The sequence below is a fragment of the Lactuca virosa genome, chromosome 2 (genome assembly GCF_052849685.1).
Source record: "Lactuca virosa cultivar CGN04683 chromosome 2, Lactuca_virosa_CGN04683_v6, whole genome shotgun sequence".
Classification (NCBI taxonomy): Eukaryota; Viridiplantae; Streptophyta; class Magnoliopsida; order Asterales; family Asteraceae; genus Lactuca; species Lactuca virosa.
In genome coordinates this window covers 124,824,685-124,847,634 of record NC_136427.1, presented here as the reverse complement: position 1 = coordinate 124,847,634, position 22,950 = coordinate 124,824,685, and the positions used below count along the sequence as shown (strand labels likewise).

The 22,950-nt window shown below is 34.1% G+C and overlaps 1 protein-coding gene and 1 pseudogene across 2 annotated transcripts; one reads left to right on the top strand and one right to left on the bottom strand.

Moving 5' to 3' along the window:
• Positions 1-5,745: 5,745 nt before the first annotated feature.
• Positions 5,746-7,114, top strand: LOC145159450 (Thioesterase superfamily protein). Its single transcript, XM_079078438.1, has 3 exons — positions 5,746-6,039; positions 6,202-6,348; positions 6,847-7,114. The coding sequence occupies exons 1-3, from the start codon at positions 5,863-5,865 to the stop codon at positions 6,988-6,990; spliced, it is 468 nt and encodes a 155-aa protein (XP_078934564.1). The 5' UTR covers positions 5,746-5,862; the 3' UTR covers positions 6,991-7,114.
• Positions 7,115-16,129: 9,015 nt separating this feature from the next.
• Positions 16,130-18,046, bottom strand: LOC145159449 (malonyl-coenzyme A:anthocyanin 3-O-glucoside-6''-O-malonyltransferase pseudogene; annotated as a pseudogene). Its single transcript, XR_013737737.1, has 2 exons — positions 16,473-18,046; positions 16,130-16,312 (listed from the first exon to the last, which is right to left on the bottom strand). The product of XR_013737737.1 is annotated as a malonyl-coenzyme A:anthocyanin 3-O-glucoside-6''-O-malonyltransferase pseudogene (transcript).
• Between the last annotated feature and the right edge of the window lie 4,904 nt (positions 18,047-22,950).

The window sequence follows — 22,950 nt, the reverse complement described above, 5'->3', positions numbered from 1 at the left end:
CTCACCTTATCAGTTAGTGACGACTAACGTTCCTACTTTCTTCAATTCAACCATTAAGGCATTATGGATCTATCTTCTTTGCTTTTAGGCCTAATCATACACATATACAAGCATATTAATACTTGTATTAGCCTATTAAGAGCTTAATAATTGTTGTGGTTAAAATGACACCTAATAGATCAAAACTCTATCTTTTCATTCTCTATCTATTAATCTATTCCAACCAATGAATTAACCATCCCATACTACCTAATTCATCACAATCTAATCTTTAGTGTATCAACCATAATCCTCACTAGTTAGGGTTTCAAACCCTAACTCTCAATGGATTGATTTCACCATGGAAATTCCTTATAAAGCTTGTTAAAAGCTTCTATTCACTCCTAATAGCATCATAATTTAGTTATAAACTGATTAACTCAAGCAATCTAACCAAATAAACGATTCTACAATTGAAGCTTAAAGCTTCATAAAAGGAAGAAAACATTACCTCAAGGGGAAAAGGATGTTAATTCTTGAAATCCACCATATCTAACTCATCTTGGCACCATCTTTGTACCATAATCTCCCCATCTCAACTCTTTATCCATTTTAGGAGGAAAATGTTCGAGATTGAGGTTTAAACATTCTTAAATTTGTTTCCTGACTGCATAACAGTGCCACAACAATTTCCTAACCACGTCGTGGTGACCAGTATTGGAGACCAGTGTCGACTTTTTGATAGTGCCGTGGCAAGGCTCTTACTACGCCACAATGTCGCATATCACATACTTCATTCCAGCTTTGGCCAATTCCCATTCCAACTTCAAACACTCATAACTTATGCGTTTTAAACTCATTTCTAATGATCTTTATATCAATACGAGGGTGGGAACATACTCTATAATTCTATTAAATCAATTATCACTGTCTTAATACGGGTCTTAATCGATTAAGTCACAAAGTTGGCCCAAAAAGCATAGAATTCCCGTTTTTCCATTTTGACTGAAAATGCATATTCTTATGCATTATTTCTCTTGAACTTACTCATCTAACCTCTTCTAAGTGACTTATACTTATCTTGACCATTTTGATGATGTCACAACTTCATATTCTCATATTTTTCTCATAATGAACCATTTTACCTTTTTGGTCAATATTTGATTAAAAGTCAAATGTTTCTAAATTTTAGGTTCTTACATAAAAGTAACTTTCTAAGAGTGTCACACCCCAAACCGGAACGGCGGAAACGTTCGAGGGCGGAGGACGTCATGTACAGTATCACAACAGTTGTATAATAGTAATCAAAGCAACAACAACCATTGTATTGATAACATAGTATTTACATTGTATTCATAACATTTCTTGTTTAACATTAATACTATAGCAAAAGATAAGACAAGATGCTACTATGATCCGTCTTCGAAACGCCTGAGAGGGTACCTGTCTACTAACTTTCCTGAGAATACAAGTGGTTTGAAAAAGTGTCAACATTAAAGTTGGTGAGTTCATAAGTATTTTGTTTGAAAAGGTATGTTCTTTGTTATTAAAAACGTTACTGTATTCTTCCAGAAAATCCAATATTTTCTTAGTAAATAAATCGTATTCTTGGTACTTTGAGGCCAAAAAGTATAAGTTTCTTATGTTTATAACTTGTGATTCGAGGCTCTGATTCCTGTAATTTTTATTACCTGTACTGTTACCTCCTATGATTACTTAATGTATATAAATTATATATGAGTAATATCGAACGGACAGTCGATTGGGTGATTCTGCCCTAAGCCCACAACCAAACAAGGAACAGGAAGTAAGGCGGAAATCACACATCCCACTGCCTATCGGATATTATTTATATATAACTCTGATGTATACACTAAAGAATCATAGAATTAACAATTAGGGGTTCTTTATATACTATTTTGTAAATAAGTGTTAAATCTTTCATAAAAACGTTCTTAGTTCCACTCTTTCTATTGTAAAACATTGTTTTCGGTAAGTAATTGTATCTGTTTTCAGAAAGTCAAAATTTTAAACTGTTTACTTGTAAGTAATGATGTTTATCCTAGAAAATCCTGTATTTTTCCATGAAACCGGTTTGTAGTCTTAAACGTTCCAAGACCGAAATGTACAAGTGTAATTACCATACTTAATTTAATGATACCTAGTTTTATTCATAAGTAAAACTAGTTGAAATTGGGTTTTGCCCTGAAATCCGAATGTAAAGTTAATATTCAAATAAAATTATTTGAAAATATATTACTCGTAAATAAGTCGTTGTTTTCTCATTGTGAGTTCTTATAACCATACTAACCCAGTCGTCCTGATCGCGACGTTTTTTAGGCGTCGGAATGTTAACGACATTTGTCACCCCAGGCCTGCCGGCCTGACTGTAGCTAACAGTCGGGATGTGGGATTGTCAGTCCCAAATAGATCTATACACAAATATCTCGCTCTCCCTACAAGAGACTCTGGTTATAAATCACGACTTTTACCAGTACTTAGATAAGTACACAAAGACATATCACAAATTGCTGCAACGTTTTTACGAATAATAACTGAAAACCCTTTTTGTTTATCTGTTATCTGAAAACCCTTTTTGTTTATATGTTAACTTGTACTTTGTAAAATAGATCATTTGTTCCATAGACTATACCTATTATAGTTTATAAGTTTTGTTTCCGTGTTGTAACCTGAACCTTGTAAAATAGTATCTTTGTTTCATAAACTATACATATTATAGTTTATAAGCTTGTTTCTGTATTTTTGTGAAAACCGTTGCGTTTTAACATGTTTAGTAAAATCATTTGTGAATTTAATAGTAACGATATTTTTCGTATTTAGTAAATTTCACGTTTAATTTCTTATTAACGGTAAGAAAACATAATAAGAAATTTTATATTTTTAAACACAATATTTCTTGTGTTTTACTTGTATTCTCCCCCTAAAACAATTTAAAAATCGTGAAAACGTAGGGGTATGAACTCACCTCGTATGTAGTCGCGATTAGTTAATATGATAGTAACGGTGTCTTCGGGCTAGAACACGGGAAGTTATTCATGTCCTAATTGTTTTAAACATATAGTAAGGTGTAAATATTATGATCTAATAACACAAGTGTTTTATAAAACACTAATTAATATGTAGAGAACTTACGATCAAATATGATAGTTCTTGATCACTGGGAACGTATGAAGCTAAATTTGGGAGAAAAGAAGTTTGATATTTGAGAGAAAGTTATGGAGTGTTTCATTCACTGGAAATGTTTAGATGATTCAAATTGGTATCTTAAGTATGAAGGAAATAAAAAGAATTAAAAAGAAAAGGTAGGTGCTGAGGTATTGACAAGTGAGGTTATTGGTTAGTGTGCCAAGGGTGTTCTCGGCCTATCCTATCAAACCGAGAACTAAGTTTGCGGTCAAAAGGTCCGACCAAAAAGAGTCTTCGGTCATGAGGTTTATAATTCAAGTGGTTTGCGGTTGGACTGATTTCGGTCTGAGGTGGTGGCCTTGCGAGGGTTTGCGGTCCAACTCGATTTCGGTCCGAGGAGGTGGCTTCTCATGAGGTTTTCGGTGGTTGATTTGCCATGCGAAATTTTCCGTTTTTAATTAAAAATGGTTTTTCGCTTTTAAATGCATTTTATTCCTTTACTAAAACACATATTTTAACCATAAACATTTGATTAAATAAAATGGTTTTTAATTATTTTACTCTTGTTTGACTTAGTTGACCATTTTACAGATTTGAAAATAACGGGTTGTTACAAAGAGTGTTTGTGTTATCATAACATTTAAGCCATACATTTTACTCTTAATCTTCAACTAATCAAAGAGTGAATTGATATTTAATGTGATTGTTGTTGAGCCAAACATTGTACTCTTGATATTCAACTAATCAAAGAGTTGAATTGATATTTAATTTGATTGTTGTTTTTAGAATTCCACAAGTTGTTTCTCATTTTTGTTTCTTAATTTTCGAAAACCGAAATGCTTATCGAACCAAACGTTTGGAATGAAAACATCAAAAAACCCATGATCGAACTGATTTATAGTAAATGCTTAAAAATCTATACTTTATCTACATATTATAAATGAAATATATAAGTAGTTGCTTGGTTGGATGGTTAAGGTTGTAGAGATGGGAAAGAAAAGTCATAGGTTCGAAACTTGTCATTTGTGTTGCATTTTATTTTGCAAGCTATATTTCAAGCCTTAAAGTGTCCTACAATGATGATGGAACACAAACCACATGAACATCGTCTCTTTCCTTATCCTCTATATAACATTTCTGATTAAAAAAAATAGAGTTAAGCTTATTCAAGTGAACCAAACTGATGAGTTTAGGTTTGTTTTTAAAAATTTGAAAACCAAAATATTGAGTTTGGGTTTGATTTTCGGTCGAAACTGACCCATGTTCACCTTTAGCTCTTACTATGCACGCGTTGAAGAAGAGACAATAAAGACCTAATGTTTTTACTTAGACATACAACGTAACAAACAAGAGAAAGAAAAAATGATCCCGACCTTTGATGCTCACCAAATGGACTTTTTTAAATGTATGTTGTTACTAGGGAACAAAACCATAAAAATATTTAACTTGAACCATCGATGCAAAAGTTTAAAGAAAATCATGTGAAATTAGTTAGTGAGTCAATGACTTTTTTGGTAGATAAATTCAATACTTTGTATGCTTTTCGGCCATGAGGATAACCAATGAAAATACAAGATTGAGCTCTTTCCATAAATTTGTCCCTTCCAACCGTGTTAGTACTTACATAACACAAACATCCAAAACTTTTCAGGCAAGAAACATCAAGTTTGGTTTGATGAAGTATCTCAAAAGGAATTTGATTTTTAAGAACAGTTGAAGGCATTCTATTGATCAAATGACCCGCTGTTCTTATACATTCTCCCCAATATGCATTTCCTAATCCAGATTGGATATATAATGCCCTTGCCACTTCAAGAATATGTTTATGGTTTCTTTCTACGATCCCATTTTGCTGTGGTGTATAGGGTGTAGATTTTTGATGTATAATTCCTTGAGATGAATAAAATTGAACTTCTAACCCACCAAATCACCTTCAAGATTACATATGTAATCACAGTTAGCTTCAAGATCCCATGCATTTTTGTAATCACACAATTATTGATTTGTGTATGAATGTTGATACAACCACCAATATTGCTCAATCATACACAAATACAACTCTTGCATTTCATACACAAGCTCCAATCTTTGAACCCACATTTTATCATGAGGCAAAAGGTAATCCTTCATGGGAAGAAGCTATGCAGAAGGAACTTACTGGTCTTAAAGATAATGACACTTAGGACATTGTTCATTTACCCAAAGGAAAGAAGTTAATTTCTTGCAAGTGGATTTATAAAGTGAAATATTGAGCAGATGTGTCTTTAGAAAGATATAAAGCTAGACTAGTGGCTAAGGGGTTCACACAAAAAAGTCCTTGAATCACTAACTAATTTCACAAATCACAAACTAGAAGATCATTTTTTTACGTTGGTACTCAATAATGTGAATTGATCGTTAAAACTCCGTTATTGTGAGCATTGATTCAAAATCCAGGTAGGGTTAATTATTTCTTTTTTTTTTTTTTTTTTAAATGATTTTAACTATAGAAAACCGTAAAAGAAATTGAAAAGGATAAATAAATAATTTGAAATAAAAATTGATATAAATTGATTAAATTCTTTAGGAATTATATCATAGATTTTGAGAAAAAAAAATGAGGTTTTGTCTTATTCTAACATCTACCTAGCCCACTGATCTCTGTGTTTAAAACCAACGAGTTCGGGGTGGGTTTTATGGTATGCAAAGCAGCTCAACCCTGAAGAAGAAGAAAGTATCAAATCCAAACACACGAGGATGGATTTTGAATTGGTGAAGAGTTTCTTGGAGAAAAGCAGCTCCGGTGTATCATCCGAGGATATTGATTCCATGCCTTTCAGGTTCTTCGAGCCCATGATTATGTCAGGCCTTAAAGTAGATCTCATAGAACGTGGTCGCGTCCTTTGCTCCATGAAAGTTCCTCCTCGTTTACTGGTTAGTTAGGGCATCTTTCACTCCATCGATTCAACAAAATGAACGATCTTTGTAACCCTAAGAAATTACTTTGGGGAAAATCAGACACCCTTTAGTTGCTTTGTTTTCAGTGAAATTGAAGATTCAGTAACCAATTTTCTTTTTCGAAATTATGGACGGAAGAACGTAGGTAATTCCTTGCACGGTGGAGCTACGGCTGCGCTAGTGGATGTGGTGGGTTCGTCTGTAATCATGACAATGGACAGTGTAGCGACCACCGGAGTTTCAGTAGAGATTAATGTTTCATACTTGGATGCTGCTTTTGTTGGTGTACGTATCTCTTTCATCTGTTCGTAATTCATAATTCATTACTATGAACATATCATCCTAATTCCACTTTGAAAATTTGTCATCTATGATGTTGATTGCAATCCTCTGTATATATATGGTTTTATCATAGAATGTTAATATATTCGTGGGAAAAAGTTGGTTTTTCCCCATGACTTGATATATAGCATAGGAAGATAGTCCCAAGAATCTTGAATCCTTGTTGAAATAGGATTTAGGGAAAAATGATTTGTCCTAATTTAAGAAGGAAAAAGTTTGTTCCAGATCTAAAATTATGGATTGGTTTAGCAAAGGAGATTGAAATCAAGTACTTATGTTATTGTCTTATATTGATCTGGTATGTTACTATTGTCTTTGAAAATATTTACAGACTTCTTTATATATTGACTCTTAATCTTTCGAAATGAAGGACTTGAAGCCTTTGAGTATTGCAATGTACATTTAATCAAATGATAAAAAGATTTCATGGTTTTGTTACAGGATGAGATTGAGATAGAGGCTAAAGCATTGCGTGTTGGGAAGGCTGTTGCTGTTGTGAGTGTAGAATTTAGGAAGAAGAAAACTGGAAAAATAATTGCACAAGGGCGACATACTAAGTATTTGGCTGTATCAAGTAAATTATGAACTTTAGGTGTCTTCTCATATTGAGTAAGCCCCTTAATCACAGTACAAACTGTTTGAATAAAATATTGTCTGTATAAATGATGTTTGACAAATATTTGGGTAAGTGGCATCAATATTTGGTAAATGGAGGGAAAAATAAGAGGGTCCCTCAATCACAAGACACTATATTCGTGCATACATATATGGTAATAAGTAAACAGTAAATTAAGATTTTATTCCGTTACTAGGTTATAACCCATGGACACCACGGGTGAAAAAGATAAAATTAATTTTAATTAAATTATAAGTTAATTATTGACCAATGGTAATAAAAAAATTAAATAATTTATAAATATAGTTGTTTTGTCTGTAATTTGATAATGATACAGTAGGTTGAAACTACAAAATCATAATGGTTTGAATATCCGATCGAGAATTTGTATTTATAGATATGTTAGAAATTATGATTTTCATAATGCAATAAATTTATGAATATAGTTTTTTTAAAATGAAAATATTCATGGAAATGATATTATATGAAATTTAAACTATATTGTAAGAAAAATAAGTACATATAAGAAAACAATTATACATTAAAATAGGAAAGTAATGATCATATACTAAACTTCCCGAACCTAAAATTTTCAAATTATAAACTTTTATTGAATTTTAAGTTTATTAATATCTTATCTATATATAAATGGATGAAAGTACATTTTCATTACAAAAAAAAAATAATAAATAAATAAATAAATAAAAACCCAAATTGCTTCCCTGTCAGGTATGATTCCCCACCAACCATACTTTTGAAAGTATGTTGCTATTATAGGAAAAAAAAAAAAACAAAATAATTTGATAAACCAAACAAATAACCTATGCAACCGGAAAAAATAATGTTTGAAAGTTGGATGTTATATAAAAAAGGAATGAAATAAGACAAAAGATGATATAATGCATGTTGTTATCCCGAGATAGTTGTAAAGAAATCCAAGAATTTTGTAGAGGAGATAAATCACATTTTGAGGAACATTAAAGGTATCAGATTGTGGTTTGATTTATCTCAAAGGGTATATTATTGGAAAGAAAGAAATGTTGAGTAAATCATTGGGAAAAGTCAACTGCGAAGATAAGAAGACGATGCTTAAGAGTCAAGATGATGCAGTTTCTGAATTAGGGGGGATATGTTGGATAATCCAGAAACTGGGACAATTTTAGGCCCAGGGGTATTTTCGGACAAATTGCCATATTTTAGTTTTGGTATATGCTTAGGATTCTGTTTTCCAGTAGACGTATTTCATTAGGTTTCTTTTAATGTTTCATATAACTAAGCTCCTGTAGTTTGATCTAAATTTAAGTTTTAAGTTCTAAGTTTTGCAATTAAAAGTATTCTTTCAAATTATATTTTTTGTATCATGTTTTCCCCAATTCCTTCCTGCGTATCTGTGTGCTTGAGGTAGATTATCTCACATGTACCTTGGTGAGCAAGGTATAATCAGTAAGCTAAAGTTCTAATCCCTGTTCTGTCACCAATTCTCATTTTGTTCATATGATCAGAGTAAGTGTCCAGCGGTTTCACTTCTTCCTACCTGTTACATTAATTAGTTCTTCCTGTGATTATCTTGGTGCACAAGGTGCTTTGTGAAGCAGCCCATGTTCTAGTTTTTTATTGAGATTGAAGCATATGAAGTTTATAACCAAACAAATAAAACTTTATAAATTAAAAAGTTAAAAGCAGTTGTTTAAGCATCTAAATGTATATACATAATTTGGATACTTAGTAGAATAATTTTCCAGAATGTATCAATTAAAGATCACTAATCTAATAGAATGGAAATTCGAAATTGCAAAACATGGAAACTGGATATATTTTTGAAGGGTGTGATGGTCTTTTATTAAAAAGAATGAAAGTTAAAAGAAAAGGGAGGGTGGCGATGAGATATAAAGTAAATCAAAAGTGCTAAATGCTTGTTTAAAAATATTTTACTGCATTTTTTTATCAGATTAGTCTTTTGATTGAGTTTTTTCAAGAACTGGAGCTTGGTAGGAGGAAGTGCCTAGTGTCATACTAATAACAGGAAACACACTGTTAGTCATGAAACATATCATTCAAGCCAATTTATAAAGACGTGTGATATATAAAACTATATTCCAAACACCTCAAGATCGTCAAAAGGGAGCCTTCAATGGGTTGCAATAGTGGCGTGGCATTTCCTGTCAATAAACAAAATTAGAATAAAATTATGCTACTTAAAATCACAAGAAGAAACTAAACTATGATGCTATATTAGACAATTAAATGAAAGTATGCTGCTCTTTTCTAGCATTTAAAATTTTAAAATTTGAATGTTACATATATTTGATCTATTTTTCAAACTTATTATTTTCATTTTAATTCATGTGATAAACACATCAACAATTTTTAGTATTTCATGTCAATGCAACGATATAAACTTTATAATAAATGGATTTTATAGCATTTATTTTTCTAAATAAAATTAAATGAATTGCAAATTTTATACATAACTTTCCGTAAAAAACATAACAGTACCTACTAAAATAATACTATATGGACCAAAATGCCCTTTTGCTATTGGTTAAGATGGCACTGGTTGACAGTTGCAGAATTGAAAACTTTTCTTTTAAGTTGGTTCTTTTTTAATAATCATTACTAATTTTATAAGTTTTATCGCTTGAGAGGTTATTAACTAAAAAAAATACAATAAGGTTAAAACCTTTGAATTTGGTTTTGAGAGTGATACTTTATAAGTGATTATAACAACCTCATTTAAATTTGTTAAGAAATATTCTTTTTAAAAATATTTCTTGATTGGTTGTTATTATTATAAAATGATTCCCAACATCATCATGTTTTTATAATCTTTTTTAACTGTCATTACAATGGTCATGTTTTTATAACTTTTTTTAATTGTCATTACAATGGTCATTTGACATATTATCAGTTGCCAACACTGTGATATCTCTTAACCTGAACCAACAAAAGGGGCCTCAAGCAGATAAATGGTTGAATTAGTTTCTTCCTATCTAATAGCATTTAAAAGGAATTAAAAATAAGATCTTGTTTAAGCATTTCATCGAGCACTTGGTGTGCATAATCAAACTTGTCACATTTTAACAACATATCATTGGTTTTTTTCTTTATTCATACTATCATTCAGTTTTTTCAATCTAAACATATCTAAAGCTTCAAATCTTGAATTAAAAGTCAAAAAAGAAATAGTTGCTATCAAGAAAATTAATACGAACTTGAAAAATTACAAACCTTGAAATAAGCAGATCACTAATCAGTTGAATCTTAGATTACATATAAAACCTAAGCTGCAACAACACCATTCACGTGTATTAGACAAATCAACAACAGATCAAGGAAAACCTATAATGGAAACCATTCAGAGGACGATACTTGAGGTTCCTTGCAATCGCTGCCATTAATAGAGAGGAAAAAGAAGATTAGGATTGAAAAGAAGGAAATAACGAAGAAAAATAAGGGATTGGAGATATTTAAGGATCGACAACATCAAAGAAGGAAGGTCTAAAAGATGAATTGGTATGGAATCTTGTATTTAAAAATTAATCGATGATGTTTAGGAATAGAGATGATGAAAACCGAAATTGCATCAAATTCGGAAGCTGAATTATACGGATACATATTTGATTACAGATTTTATATTTAATGATGAATTGGCGTGAGAAAATAAAGAGAATTGCTGGAGAGATGGACACGTGGCAGAAGGCAGGTCTAAAAGATGGACATGTGGCTTCTAGGAGAGGTTTTTATTAAGAGTTGAGATTTTTTTTATCTACTACAAACATTAGAATTCATTCCAATTCTATTTTCTTACTCTCCCATCATGGAACAAAATCCAAACACTACACCAAATCGAAATCCAAATCAAGATGGTCTGTTCTCACTATATCTGAATTTTGAGTCTCCATAAGTGGCTTCATGAACTTGCTCCAAGGCTCCCAAATCCCCCAATAAAACCTTTTCCAACCCAAAGTTATTTCCATCAAACTTTTTACTTTTTACAAACCACAATTCTGATTTCAACAACCAAAATTTTAAACCTAACAATCTCCACAACCCCATCGGAATCTCCCAATGAAATATTTGACACACAATTCAATGAGCACCGACGACTTTCAAAGAAAAAAGTGAAAAAAAACAAAGTCACCTCAAACGGGACCCAAGGCTTGGGATGAAAATGAAGAAACTGCTTTAGCACGTGCTTGGATTTTCGCCTCTCGAGACAATAGAATGGGAAAGCTCAGTCGAAAGAAATGTTTTAGGAGCTGATTATAATAATTCACTTCCACGATGAAGTTAAATGTGTTTTGCTAGAATAATGATGCGTTTTCTTTAACAGAATGTACAACCTCCTAAAAAACCAACAAAAAAGTCGGAGTAGCGACCTCAACTCTCTCGCTCAAACAATAGCGAGCATCCCAAAAAACCACATAAACCTTTTCGGTATATCAATGTTTGGCATGAGTAGAAGAAAGAACCGAAATGGCTGATTCAACCGGAAGTTCAAACGCAATCCATAACAAACGACCCAAGAATTCTAAAACAAATAGCTACACCCAACAATCAGACATGCTAAACATAATCAACCTCAACGATGAGACCGACGACATTCAGGTGGAGAACTTCCACGATGACTGGTTTGAAGGGATAGAAGGATCGGGATCGGGTCAAAAAAGTTCGAACCCAAATCACTTATTTGTATACATGCCATTTGGGGTTAACAAGAAAATATATACCAAAGTAGGTTAGCAAGCAACCTAATATCCCATATAAACTATTTGAGTGGATAAAATCATAAAATAAGTAATTGATAAAATAAGTACCACACTTATTAATGATGATAATTTGTGGATGGGCGTGCGGAGGTTGATTTAACGTATAGAATTGGAGAATATCTCCAATTGTTTATTGTAACGAGTTTATATGAGATATTATTTCATATTTGGCTGATATATTTGATTGTTTGATTTATTTGATTATTACAATATTTAACATATATGAGTTTATGAATTGAATGAGATTGTTGATTAAAAACACATGTAACTCACTAGTCTGCGGACTAACATAGTGGTGCTATGTACTCATGTGAAAAGGATTGAGACACCACTGCTTGGAGAGGATTTTTTGGGAAAATTAGGGTTTGTGGTGGAGATCTGGATACCGACTTGGATCATGATATCACTTTCCGTACTGATATTTCTACCCTATGCATGGGTTACAAGAAATTCAACCTAGGATAATCCAAGTGGACACTTACGATTCTAGGCACAGAAATCGTAAACCAAAATGCTAGAGGATTCTGTGAAAGTATGATGAAAAACGAGAGCTTAAGATCGTAACCCCCTTCTGAAAACCCCGGACCCCGGACTAGTCGTCGAACCGGCTTCTAATTCGATCTTATACATGCGTGCACTTCGCACAACCCCGTACATATAATAGAGTACAAATTATGAAGCCCCTTAGCTCACATGTTAGTTCCAGTTACTTAAAATGACATGGTGACACTAAAATCACCAACAGGATTTTGGAGGAATAGAAAAGATGATATAATCTCTTCATTTTTACTATGGTTGTGGATAATGATTTTGTAACACCAGGTCGTAACAACTCTGATATTTTAAAATGTTTTTGTTAAAGTCCATTTTTACTATGATAGAGTATTATGGTAGCAATGCAACCACAAAAATTTTTGAGTTTTGAAATTATGGGTGTTATGCAGAGATGTTGCTCGACCACCTCCTGAGTTGCCCACTTTCATAGTGTTCTTTCTGGAAAAAACATTTTACTTCTGAAGCGAAAGATTCCGAATCAGAATCGGAGGATTATGTGGTTTCAGATTTTATAGAGGATTATGGACTATGAGTGGGTGATGATGGTGGTGGTTTTGGGAAGGATGTGAAGTTGGGTTCGAGTTTGTTCTACTTTGTGGATTATTGATCTCAGGTGGTGAGGAGAGTGATGGAGTCGATGAATCCATTTGTTATTTCTTCAGCTTCCTCACGAATTTCTCAATTTATATATCAAAATCTATTGGCTTTTCCAAAAACCAAACTACACCTAAGACTTTGTGTTATGATTATTTTCAGCTTTCATTTTCACTGCACCTTAGTACCTCCTCCTCACTTTCTCCATCTTTCAAACCGTGAGATACTTATTTTTTATCTTTTAATATATTATTTTCGTATAGAATTTATTACCTAGCCATTGCAGATAATAACTTGAAGCTAGTACTAAAATGTTTCCAACTTATCTACTATATAATAAATTTGTTTTTTCATTCGATAAAGTTGGTGATAAAGCTTTTTCTCCTTAATTTATCTCTTCCAATCAGGTGTTGACATACGTTCTTGCAACTCAATCTCGACATCCTCGTTGTTGAAGTCAAAATGCATGGCAACATGCATACGATGATATTGTATAATTGTTCGAGTCAAGTGTCATTGTCCATCTAAGAAAACTTGTTTGATGATGTATTTGAGGCACCGTCGCCCATTTTTAGTATTTTCTAAGAACATCCCATATGCATCCGTGGACAAACGATGTCCCATTATTTTCCAAACGGTATTCTACTTCACTACTACACCTTAAAAAATGTAAGGATATCCCTACATTTCGTTTTAAGTCCCTCCATTTTGAGTTGAGTTGGCATGGTGGTGCGAGCAATAGGCATCATAGCACATTGCAATATGAAAATGATCCTTAAAAAGTACCCATAGTTTGCGTGTTAGTTAGGTTCATTATCCTCTGAGATTTCGATCTGCATACATGCTAATGTGGTTTCCTCAGTCGTAGTCCATGGTTGAGGGTAGTCAGACGAATATGAGTAGTAGTCACAGTTGTTTTAGATCTCTTATTTTTAGAGCTCTTCACTAATCATGATGGTTCATGTTGGGTTTCTCATACGGTTTTGGTAAGGATTCAGCTTGGGATGGTTATGTGAATTTTACGTAGGAAAATAAGAAGGGTTCGAAGAAAAATGTGAAAGGTTGTTTCCACTCCGAAAAAGATAATAGTGAGGATGGAAACATGTGATTGAATTGCAGGCAATATGGTAGTTATGAAGAAGGGAAAATGACTTAAAAGCCCATCGAAGTTTTCAAACCCTTCAAAAAACCCAATTATGTTTTGTCTGTTCAAGAAAACCCAACGAACTAACCTTTTGTCTAAAGAAACCCAACTAACTTACACTTTCGTTCACTTCTCATTTAGGGTCAACTGGCTAATGAAAGTCAACGAATGACATGACTTATGACGTGTAATTAAATATCGGAAAATGACTTGTAAGACCAACGAAATTTCAAAACCGTTCAAAAAACTCCAATCATGTTTTGTTTGTTGAAAAAAACCCAACAAACTTACGCTTTTGTTCAATTCTCATTAGAGGCAACCAGATTCATTACGTATACAACTAGTTGACAAATGACATGACATTATATTTAATGACATGGAATAAACAGATTAGAATTGCCCTTTATATATCAATTTAGGGCTTGGAGAAGAGAAAAACGAATGGCGCCTGTGTTCGATCTTTTGTAATAACTACTTCTTGTTCTTCCTCTCAATCGTTGATGTCCAACTCAAGATCTACAAAGAAGATATTTGATGATGAAAACCCTTGTGGATGTGGACGCCCTTCTTGGATTTTGGACATCTAGAACGGAGGATCATCAAAAAAGTTCAGGGCTTGTTCGAACAGATGAGTAAGTGTAATTGAAAGCTTTATCATGTCCATATTCTATCTATTTGTTTGGTTTCTTTCAAAAAAAACTTATTAAAATGGACATGCTAAAGCTTTCAATTACACTTACCCATCTGTTCAAACAAGCTAGCCCTAAAAATTATCTTTGGATGATCCTCCATTCTAGATGTCCAAACCCGAGAAGGACATCTACATCTACAAGAGTTTGCATCATCAAATATCTTATTTGTAGATCTTGAGTTGGACATAATGATTGAGATGAAGAAGAAGAAGTAATTATTACAAGAGATCGAACACAGACATCGTTCATTTTTCTCTTCTCCAAGCCCTAAATCAATATATAAAGGACAATTTTAATATGTTTATTCCATGTCATTAAATATAATGGCATGCCATTTGCCAACTAGTTGTACACCTAATGAATCTGGTTGCCTCTAATAAGAATTGAAAAAAAAACGTAAGTTCGTTGGGTTTTTTTCAACAAACAAAACATGATTGGAGTTTTTTGAACGGTTTTGAAACTTTGTTGGTCTTACAAGTCATTTTCCGATATTTAATTACACGTCATAAGCCATGTCATTCGTTGACTTTCATTAGCCGGTTGACCCTAAATGAGAAGTGTAAGTTAGTTGAGCTTTTTTAGACAAAAGGTTAAATTCGTTGAGTTTTTTTTAACAAACAAAACATAATTGAAGTTTTTTTGAACGGTTTGAAAACTTCGTGGGCCTTATAATTCATTTTCCCTTATGAAGAATCAAAATGGAAAACATTTTCATACGATGGTGTGAATGAAATACTAAGTCAAGGTTTGTTATGGTAGGATGTTGGGGTGGTGCGTTTTGACGGATTGGTTAGGTCTATTTAATTTTGGTGAAAATTAGAAAGAAATTTATGTTGAAATAAAAGAGAATTATAGAATGGTTGTATAAAAGATCGACGATTGACAAATGTCTTATTTTGAAATAAAGGAGAAATGGGAACGATTTCTTCACCATGACGGACTCTTCAAATGGTTATGCAGCCTAAAAGAGTATGGTCTTCACGAAGATGCTGTACCAACTCAGCACCCTGCAGATTGTGGGGTATGTACAATACATATTTTAAGTCGTTGGATACTTGATTGACCTTTTATAAAACTTTTACAATCTAATAGTATACAAAAACTTATTCTGTCTACAAAAACTTATTCAAATAGTAATAAGCTTTTAAAATACTACAACCGAAGATGTTATAAGTGGGGGACATTCTCCAATATAAAATGTTATATATGTAAACACTTATTAATATATAATAAATATCTTTATAGAAAGCTAGCCGAAGTTATTTTAAACCAAAATAAAGTAATATAAATACTTAAATTGTTATGTTGAAATGAAATGATTTCAATATATTATATTTTGGAAAACAACAAAATATTGATGCGAATGGCATGTGATTTTAATAACTTTTAATGCTACACGATAAAATAAGTGTCCATGTCGTCGCTCTTTATATTTATTATCTTCTCTAGGAATCTTTTCACATGATGTATCCGTTCTTGTCTAAGCTTAATCTCTCATTATTAGATCCACAAAACATCGACTAGTCTTGACGAATTCCTGTCAAGAAACTCACTAGATTAATTATGTGCACAGATTAAATTGGACCAGTCTTTTTGCCCTCCTACGGATAATTTTAACATGCATATTTTCTATGTTGATAAGTAAAACCAAGAAAGTGATATTTTATTGATAACATATCAAATTTGCACATGCTTACCCAAGATCAGACACAAAAAAAAAGGGTGAACGTGTTGATAGATCCACATTAGTACTCTTTTAACAAAAGACTCTCCATTTCTTCGCTAAAGATGGACAGAAACGTATCCAGTTGTTTAGCAGGAAGGGAGACACCGATTTCAATATCAGCATGTGACTCTTTGGAAGCGTTAACAGAAATCGAACTATTGTAGTCTATTGATATGGTCTCATGCTTTTTTGGCTTCCCCCATCCAAAATCCACATCGTAAATCTTGGTCCTTGGTGTTCCTGACACACTAAGCCCCGGAATTGGCATAAAGGCTGTCTTAATCAGCGTTTCCCCATCTTCAATCACTCCATTCTTCTTCTTAAGTGTTTCACTTAAAGCCTTTCCAAATAATTCAGCAGCAGTAAGAAATCCATTTTCGCCTGCTAAGATTGTGCTTTTTATTGTTGGTGTAATAGATGCCCCTACACAGTTACCAAAATAAGTTTGAGGAACTGGTGGATCGAGGCGCGACCTCCAATCCACAGCACAAACAAACCTTTCTAGATCATCGTCTCCATTCCTTTCTCCAATAAGAACATGTGATTTGGCCATGCAACGCCACATATAAGCACATGCCACCGAAAAAGATGATACGTATTCCAGTGTTGGCAGTTGAGTGGATACCCATTTCTTAAGCCGATTGATGTGTTCTTGGGTCAATACAATGGTGGCCCTAACTTTATCTGTAGGGCTAACAAGGTGAGGAGGCTGGTATTCCATATTAATAGCTGGAATCCCGGGTATATTTAAGCAGAGTTCATCCAAGGAGCTCGGGTATGTAATCACTCTTTCATAAAACGGTAAAGATTTACTAGCTAAGAAAAACTCATCTGTACCATGTTTAGCAATCGAGCTCCAAGCCTTGAGGAAGTTATACCTTGTGCTCGCATCACAAAGGGAGTGGTGGTTGGTGAGCCCAATAGAGATGCCTGAGTTAGGAAAAAGTGTAACTTGCACAGAAAAAAGAGGGACAGTAAGGTAGTCGGATACTTTTGTGGCACGTCCCAACAGAGGTACAAGTGGATAAAACATGTCACAGTTACGAGGATGATATCCTGTAAGATCGTTGAAATCAAGATCACACTCCACAAAGGTAACCGAAACAGAGTCACCCTCTACATGACGGATTTCGGGTTTTCTTTCCCCATTTGGTTCAGGAAACAAAATTAAGTTGCCTGCAAATGGGAAGAAGTGTTGAAGAGTGATTGATAATGAGTGTTTAAGGTTTGGAACAACTGTTTCCAAGAAATGGTCTCTAGAGTGAGGGAACTCATAAAAGAAAACCTGGTGGATAGGGAAGAAGGGTATCCATAACATGTCGAGGAACGTAAGCGGCAGGGTCCTTTCCCCGACGGTGGCAGGTGGCGGAGACACTCGACTGTTCTCCAGGACGGTCAGCATATCGGTTGTGGTGTTTGTTTAATTATTGGAGTGGTTTGGTTTATGTCAAAGTTTGCAGCGGTGGGCTTGTATAACCAATATCATCCATCGTAGGGAAACGTCATGACTGACGATAGCACCCTTAAATTTGCGCTCTTCGTCTGGAAACTATAGCTGTCTTTGAATATTTATTCCAATAGGACAAACCTCGAACCGTTTAAATACTTTTTTTTATCGACCAATAATTAGCAAACTTGAATAAGTTATTTGGATTTTCTGATTAAAAGATACTATTATATTATATAAACTAGTTTATAACCTGTGAAAACCGCGGTTATAAAACTAATTAAACTTTCATATTATAAAATCAAAATTATTAATCAATTATTTTAAATAAATCATTGACAAAATTGCAAAAATGGTCCCTGTAGTTGGCAAAATTATGTGGATTTGGTCCAAAATTAAATGTTGGTGCACCACTGGTTCAAAATTAGATCTTTTTATTGTTTTTGGTCCCTATACACTTAAAATGACCTTAATGCCCCTTATATTTGTTTTTTAATTTTTTTGTATTTATATAAATGTTTTTAATCAATTTAAAATGAGAAAAATGCCCACCCACATCTCTCTCTCTCTCTCTCTCTCTCTCTCTCTCTCTCTCTCTCTCTCTCTCTCTCTCTCTCTCTCTCTCTCTTTGTATTTGAAGAAAACTCAAGAACACAAAACTCATCTCCATCGACTGGCACCACCATCACCAACGATTGTCGCCACCATTACCACCGATTGACACCACCGTTCGCTACCATTAACATCGACTGTCACGAATTTCTCTTTCATCATCTCTTTACAACTTCCACCTCCCTTCGCATGTACCCTTCCCACATGCTGGATTTAACCTCTATACTTCTCAATGCCAAAAAACACCTCTCTCTCTCCAGCGAAAAGCTTTGACCCACCAGAAGTCCTTTATCAGAACCACCAGCACCACAATCTTCTCCGACCACTTCTACCCTTTTAGAACACCACCTGCACCCCCTTCTGAAGAAAAGCTCTGAAATCCATTACTGCAACTCGAATCTCGTTGGGGGTATTGTTCACCACCACATCCATCCATTATTCGCCACACCATTTGTTTACTGCTTGCCTCCATCCATTTGCAACCACGCCTCTCCTTCTTAGATCTAAAACCCAAATATCGCCGGACCTATCATCGGATCTAGAGTTTTTAGATCTCTTTGTGGCCGAAGGATTGAGATTTTTCTAGTGCAGGTTTGAACCTTTGATGGAATAAGGTTGTGTAGGTGCTGGAATGGAGCTTAATGAAATTAGGGCTCATAAGTCCCCGTCTCTTGTTTTAATCAGGATAAAGAGGGGACGAACAAAGCAATCGAACGAGGCGATTTGAAAAGAACATGAGGGCTCGTTGTGTTCATTGTGAGGAAGAAGGGAAACAAGGCAGAGGTCCTTCTGTTGAGAGGGATGAAGCATTTCTTTGAGACCGGTGACCTTTCATGGGTTTTTCTTCCTCGTCTTCGGCAACGATATGAGAGACGCAAAGCAACAGAATCGCCGACCTTGGGTCACTCGAAGAAAGAAGAACGGAGGCGGCATCTAACAATGAAACTCGAAGGGAAGGTGGACATAAGAATGGTCCGGTGGAACAAGGCAAGCAGGTGGGGGTTCGGTGGAGTTTGCTTGATAGGAGGAGAAGAGAAGTACGAGAGATGAGGCTGTTGTCTTGGTGGCTCACCTACGTACCACCATAGCCCATGGTTCATGGCATATAAAGATTTAGAGAGAGAGAGATAGATAGAGAGAGAGAGTGGTGAGTTTATTTTGCTTTTGTTTTTTATTTTATTATAAGAATAAGAAAATAAGCAAAAGAAAATAAAATATAGTTATGTAATTAGGGTGGGAAATTTAAAATTTGAAATGGATAATTAATATGTTGACAAGTGGATAATTTAAAATTTGGAACGTTTAAAACCTAGAACTAGAAGATATACGTACCTACTCGGCTACTCCATAGATATTTATCCAAACTTTTGTTTGAATGCGCTCATAAAACAAATCCTTTTATCATTTCTTTCTATTTATCTTCCTATCGGTCTACGACACATGTCGTCACTACAAGTATAGCTATACCGACGACAAGTCATCGGTACAAGGTTGACCAACATTCTTTGACCTGAAAATCTATGTCGACGGTACGTCGTCACCATAGCTTCGGTGGGGACACGCGAAAAACAATTACGCGGTTTTCTCAACATCTATGCCGTCGACATGCAATGGCAGAGCTACCCTTTGGGATGGACTTGTTAAACCAATTATATATATATATATATATATATATATATATATATATATATATATATATATATATATATATATATATATATATATATATATATATATATAATCTCTTTGCATCTATAGTTATTAGATAAGTAATTGGTCCAAACTTTACAAAAGATTGACACTTCTTGCATCAGCAAATAAAAAATTCCGCCCGTTTTTAGCCTAGCCTAGCTGTTGGTGTGCACAACTTCACCAAGAAAACAAGTCGGAGAGAACCACCCACTCGCTGGAATACGCTTCCAATCGCTTGCAAATTGTTCATAGTCGTCGGAAACTGCTTGAGTTTGTTGTGGTTCAATTTCTAGAAATCTAACCACCACAGACGAGCACCACTTGTCTCCTGCCACCACAGTCCGACAACACACCTCCTGATGACACACAATAGCCTCCGACAATAGGTAAGACCTGGACTTCATATTTTTTGGTGAGTTGCGTATTTTCTTTTGTTTTTCTAATTTTTTGGTGATTTCGTGCTATTTTTCTGATTTGTTGGTGATTTGGTGCTATTTTTGGTGACTTTGGGTGTTATTCCGGTGGCATTTCACAACGGTGTGGTTTTCCGGTTTTAGGGGTTCTTTTCGTTTTGTCTAATTTTTCTGAAATTGGCTAAGGTATATTTCATGATTTTGGAATTGAATGTATAAAATATATAACATATATGATTTTGTTATTTTGTAAGGTGTGACATCCCATGCTTGAAATCATCGGAGCTTAGCTCCAAAGGGTTTTGGGGGTGTTTTTGGCGAGAATGAAGGCTTAATAGCCTTTAATTTGTTTGCGACACTACGTCGCGTCGGGTCTCTCATAGCACTGTGGTGCGTCTAATGAGCTCACGATCAGCCCTAACTGAGCCGCAATTACTTTCCACAACATCAATATACTTTCGCCACCGCATCGTGGTGCCCATTCACCACGTTATGGTGCAAAGTAGGTTGTCTATCACTTACGATGAAGGGTCTCATTTGAATCCTTGTCATCCCTCACCGCGCTGTAGCGATCTACTTTTTACGCAACGGTACGTGGAGATCAGAAAAGTGCATTGCTGATTCCATTCCATCTTTCGGGACATTTTTCTTCAATCTTTAAGTCTTCAATATTGTTCGTCTTAAACCTGTTTTCTATAAGCTTTATATCCACACGAAGGTGAGAACATAATCTACAAATCTGTTAAGATATTTCTCACTGAATTAATACAAGTCTTAATCTATTAAGTCAAAAAATTGGCCTAAAAGCATAAAATTTCCCATTTTACCCTTTTGGCCAAAATGCATCTTCTCATACAATTCTTCTCTTGAACTTACTCATCTAATCTCATCTTTGTGACTTAAACTTATCTTGGCTCTTTCCATGAAGTCACAACTTCATAAACTTATAAAACTCCTCTAAATGACCATATTGCCCTTTTAGTCAATATTTGACTAAAAATCAAATCTCTCTAAATTTCGGGTTCTTATAGGCTGCACGGTGGATTGTGATTGGTTGATACATTTCACGGGCCTATAAATTAATGGGCTTGGCCTATTGAGGTTTTAGGTCAGATCCCTAGTCTATAAATCGGGATGTCTGTTAGCCATTTCTTTGAGTCTTCCATGTCTTTTATATCCTTAGTGAGTAGGTCGAATCTTTGTTGGTTGTACTTGTAATATCTATTTGAGAACTTTATGAATAAGAATACTCCACGTAGGTCACCTTGACCAAACCAGATAAATATTGTGTCTTTATGTGCTTTTGATTTCATGTGTTATCCACATTGCTTCCTATCAAGGGTCATCAGATCTTGGGAAGTGGCATCAGATTCGTTCTGATTCTTGATAAGTGTCGTTAGATTTTTCCTAACACTAATGAACAACTAAAAGGAATAACTGGCTCACCTCGATGATCCTTCACCCTAAAAAGGTTCAAATGGAAAATTATAAAAATTAGATATGACATTATATATCACCTTTCATATTATATTCATGGCTAACCGTGACGACCGCAAATTTGGGCTAGTCGTCAGAGAAAATATAGCCGTAAAAACTCATTTTATTGAATAATTAAAATCCTCGAATAGGATAATTATTCATTATACGCATTATGGGCTATATAATTTATCTATTTAATATAGTCACGTTATGTACACATATTATAAGTATATAATATTTGTAGAAAATCATATTATAAAATTTTTTGTTGAAGCGATAAAATTAAGTATAAAAATAAAAGATTATTTAGGATAAATAATCTTAATAAAAGTTGTAGTAGTCGTGATGACGATCCATAAATATAAATTATGCTCACATCTGACTTCGTATGAAGATGTTATGATTTTTCGAAGTTTCGCGTTCAACTCTGCACGACAATGTGTGTCTTAAAATATGAATTGGTGTTAGGATGCTTATTAGCCTAAGTGATCTAAACAAAAGTTGTAGTAATCATAATTATCAAAGTGTGCATATCAAGAATGCATACATCTGACTTTGTATGAGGAAGTTATGATTTTTTGAAGTTTCGAGTGCGACATAGTACAACAGTGTGCGACACAGAAATCGAAATGACAATCGGTTGATTGTTAGCCAAAAGAATCTAAACGAAAGTCGATGTACTCGTCAATAAGAAATCATCAATATAAAGAACGTTGAAAATCAAGCTCATATGAAGAAGTTATGAGCTTTGCAACGTCATTTTACAGTATATTCCTTGTTGACTGTAAAATTAAAAATAGCATGTG

Excerpts from the sequence above, each read along its gene's own strand:
- LOC145159450 (XM_079078438.1), top strand. The coding sequence starts at position 5,863 with ATGGATTTTGAATTGGTGAAGAGTTTCTTGGAGAAAAGCAGCTCCGGT. Across the intron at positions 6,040-6,201 it reads AAGTTCCTCCTCGTTTACTG|AACGTAGGTAATTCCTTGCA; the intron begins GTTAGTTAGGGC and ends TATGGACGGAAG. Across the intron at positions 6,349-6,846 it reads TGGATGCTGCTTTTGTTGGT|GATGAGATTGAGATAGAGGC; the intron begins GTACGTATCTCT and ends GTTTTGTTACAG.